The 4159-nt window shown below is 41.3% G+C and overlaps 1 protein-coding gene across 1 annotated transcript in view; it reads right to left on the bottom strand.

The window, feature by feature from the left end:
- The window catches only part of GFPT2 (glutamine-fructose-6-phosphate transaminase 2), a 17714-nt gene extending 13648 nt beyond the window's left edge, over positions 1-4066 (bottom strand). Inside the window, exon 1 of the mRNA XM_009322761.1 lies at positions 4060-4066. Within this exon, the coding sequence (XP_009321036.1) occupies positions 4060-4066 (7 nt within the window). The remainder of the gene's footprint in view (positions 1-4059) is intronic.
- Positions 4067-4159: the final 93 nt, after the last annotated feature.

Here is a 4159-nt window from a genome sequence, read left to right as displayed (position 1 = left end):
AAGGGCAGAAGTCAAAAGGATAGGACAACAAAAGAAAGAAACAGAAGATACAAAAACAGGGTCAGCCAAAAAACAAGCATTTACCCTTTGCGCTGCCTCAACACAATGCTGCCTGCCAAACCCAACTCAACAGAGACATAAGATCCGTTTGCTTGCCCCATGTTACTCAGGTCAACTCTTACAGAGGCATCATAGGAAAGACGTGAACTCACTCTTTGCCTACTCGGCAAACAGAGCCCGGAAGAGTCTGCAGGTCTGATCCCTCTTCTCTTGAATAGAAGAGTCATCAACCAAGAAGTGGCTTTTTTAGTTTTGGGGTTGGTTCTCCCCCTCCGCACAGATTTTTTTTTTGGGAAGGCAACAGTACACAAGCATTTTTTCATTACAAGGAATTTGGGGGATGTTGTTTTATCTTTAGAAAAGGTGTAATAAAAAGGTCACCTGCAAAGGAAAAGACAACCATTCCTTTTCTCTGCCTACTGCTCTTCCTGGGACGTCTGCGTTCATAAGGATAGATTAGGCCCTTTTATTAACTCTTGTAAATCTGTACCCCAATAAAACAGAAACGTCTAATTTCACTGTTTCAACAGTTTCTCCAAGCAACAAGTCAGGACTGGAGACTGCAGTTAGCAAACCCCAGACTTTAAGAGCGCAACAGATAAGCAGTTCAGACAAGCAAGTGTTTTAAATAGAGAAAGCCTTTGTCTGAAATTTAACACCCTCTTCCCCTTCAATTAAGGCTTTTGAACTGTAAATGGCTGTAGTGAAGAAGCTGTTATCATGATACACCAATAAATCTCCCTTATAAATATTGTTGTGAATTCGGTAACTCCACTGGTTTTAAGCCATTAATACTGTTGATTTGACAGTGAGACTAAGAGACTATTACATTGGTCTCTGAATTTTTCTTGGAAGGATTAAAGGGTGGAAAATGCTTTTCTGCTACAGAAGTGAGATTTATGAGGAGCCCAGCCGAATTATTTCTAGAGTGTCCAACGTTAATGGAGATACTAAGACAATAGTTGCATTTAAAGAGGTATTTGGGAATTTGAACAGCTAAATACTGTTCTTCATGGACACTTTGAAAAATAATGCCTCCAGTTATATACAGTCACCTTAGACTGAGAGCTTGTTGATCATTTTTCCAGACAGATATTTACCGTTCCCTGGCACTAACCACGAACCTCAAGAGCAGCATTCTTCAATTTCTTCAATACAAATTTCTCAACATCATTCCAAAACATTGCTACACACCTCATTTCAGATCCAGCTCTACTTTCTAGGCCAGATTTCACAATGTATTTAAGACGCACCAGCCTTGTATGTTCCATGTGGCATCTTTGGCTACATAAAGCTCCAGGAAAAAACCTTCCTTCGGGACCGTCCTTACAAAGCTACCAGTGTGCTGCAATTGTTAAAAGATCCTTGTTTCCAGGGAACTGTAGCTGTGCTTCCACACGCATGAATTAGAAGACGCAGAAGTCACCAGAGGCCATTTACAAGGAAAGCAATAGCTGCAGCCTGACTTCCCAAGGAATATATTATAAACTCTTTCAGTTAAAGGAAATAAATCTTACTCTCAGCACTGTTTCTCTAGTACTTTTCTGTTTCATGATTTACCCACTTGCGTATTTTCTTCCCTACTCAGTCATCATTTTGGCTAGATTTAAAGCACATTGCTCAACTCATGTAGAAACAACTTTTGATAAAAACTTCTTGTAGCTTAATTCCTTCTGGAAGCAAACCAATATGACTGAATCTTAGTTGAATCATACTCGTGATAAGAGAGCTTTGTGATGCTCGCAAGTTACTTTATAATGGCCTCCCCAAGCTATTAGATGCAGTTTCCAGAGCTTGCATCTCTCCTCCCCAATGAATACTCACGTATTCTCTAAGCCAATGCAATACTGAAGTGATATGTATCAAGTAAGGTAATATTTATTTGTCAGCACAACATAAACAATGAAACACTTTCCTAAGTCATACATACAAACATAGAATCCAATGAAAGCATTTAGGAAGAGTTTTACTTGGGCATTGCTCTCTTGACCTGAACGCGAAATCTAGTTTATAACTTTCCATAATTACAGAATTTGCATAGAAGCATGAACTAGGTTAATCATGTATGGCTTAACTTTAGAATCAGATACTCAAAACAGAAACAGAAGGTTGTTAAAACATTACTAAAACTAGCTTTAATCAGGTGCAGACACTGAAAGCAAGGCTCTCCCTTTACGTGCATATCAAGACGTTAGAGTTTCCCCTTTCCCTTTCAGAACTGCAAGCAGAGCATCAAAAAGAGGAAAAGTTCATTGAGTATTTTTTGTGGGAAAAATCGACAAGAATTCTTGCAATTGCAAGACTCCACCAAAATCAAGAAGGGGGCAGCCTATACTTGAAGTTTGAACAAAATGAATGATTTTTTCAAAAATAAAGATGCCTCTGCTGAGGCAAGCACATTGTTGATGCCAGAAACTTAGCTCTGAGAAAGTCCCAGTCTCAACTTCATATCTTGATGAAGCTAATTTTCATTTAAGATAGGTAGATCATCAGTTTCAGAGCATCTTACCTGGTTTTTAAACCCTGCATACTTTTGCTATACTGTCTTCTTACATGTCAGTGTGATAGCATCTCAAGTTTGTTTCCTAAAGAGCATGTTTATGGCAGTATTTATTGACCTATGTATTTTCAAAACAGAAAACAATGGGTTTAAATCTTCATGTGCTACTTGAAGTCAGAGAAAACACAACAGGACATACCTGGAAAGATATGCAAAAATAAAAACAAAAAAATGTAATTTAGAAGCTGTTGGTTGACGCCTCAAGAACTTCTGCGCTTCCTACAGCAGCTCAGCATAGCAAGATATGGGACATCTTTCACGATAACAAATGTCACGTAAAAGGTTTCTAAATGTTGATGGGAAGAAAACTAGCACTACTCTCACTGCACTTCATGAACTGCTGCTCTCTTTGTCATTTTCATACTGAGTCAGTTACTCCACCCCAAGCTAGACGTTTTACCAAACTCATTTAACACTGTCAACACCCCATTTCCCAATCAATATACAGCCCAGATATGCTAAGTTTTTGATATTACCATTACATGTCTCACTGCTTAGTGCTTGCCACCAACACCTTTGGTTTGCTTAGGCACTGAGCCAAGTTTCTCACCTGAAGGGGTTTTGTTTAGAAGACACCGCATTTGTTTCATTGATAGCGACCCGAGAGTCACGTAGAAGCTCAAACAATATCACCTCGTGTTTCCATTCAAGTGAAAGACGTTCGCTAGACTGCTTGCTCTTTCTGAGGTTACAATTACAGAGGATGTGGAGGCAGGGAAAAGATATCTAGCTCAGAAAAATACATTTTTGGGAGCTGTAGCCGCTCACTTTCAGTCTGCATCTCACAAAAGAGGTCTTCCTCATGATGGCTAAGAAGTATAAGCGCAAATTTTTCTGCTTTCAACAAAAGTATCCTTCCAGACCTGAGAGGAGGTTTCAGTGAAGGAATAGGTAAAGTTTCGCTAAAATTTCCTCCGTAACTAAAATACATTGCATTAGCAGCTTCTGAACCCGCACTTTGATTTTAATCTGATCCAAAGCATATCTAAGCAATTGCATACATGATATAGGTATTACCTTCACCATCTCATCTTTATCATATAAAGGAAGGTGAAAAAACTCACATCAGCTAAGAATTAAGCTCCTTCACAGCCTTTGTTTGAAAACCACAAACCCTTCCTATCACCGCAGTTGGGAAGTGAGTCACAACTAATCCCGAATCCTGGATTAGGAAAGACAGAGCCAAGCGCATCAAGAAGCCTGTGCATCAGCCAAAGCAGTGATGCCCGGAGGCACCTGGACCAGGAGGAGCAAAGGTTAACAGCGCAGCCAAGATACCCCCAGAGCAGCCGGGCGGTGGAAACGGGCCGTTTTCCCATCACAAGACCGAGGGACAAGCCGCCGGACACGGAGGACACCGAGAGACGAGGCTGTGGGGAACAGAAAGGCCATCTCCTTTCCTTGGAAGGAGGGGGAGGTCGGAGGAGCTTTACCTTTACCTGCCATCACCGCAAGAGCCGGTCATTCCCCCTTCCCACCCCGCAAAATGGATGCGGCGGAGCCCGTCCCGAACGGACCCGCCGCGGGGGGGCGGGGCGG

Source organism: Pygoscelis adeliae, unplaced genomic scaffold, assembly GCF_000699105.1.
Source record: "Pygoscelis adeliae isolate BGI_AS28 unplaced genomic scaffold, ASM69910v1 Scaffold34, whole genome shotgun sequence".
Taxonomy (NCBI): Eukaryota; Metazoa; Chordata; class Aves; order Sphenisciformes; family Spheniscidae; genus Pygoscelis; species Pygoscelis adeliae.
Note: the sequence above shows the minus strand (reverse complement) of the source record. Positions and strands in the feature narration are given on the sequence as shown.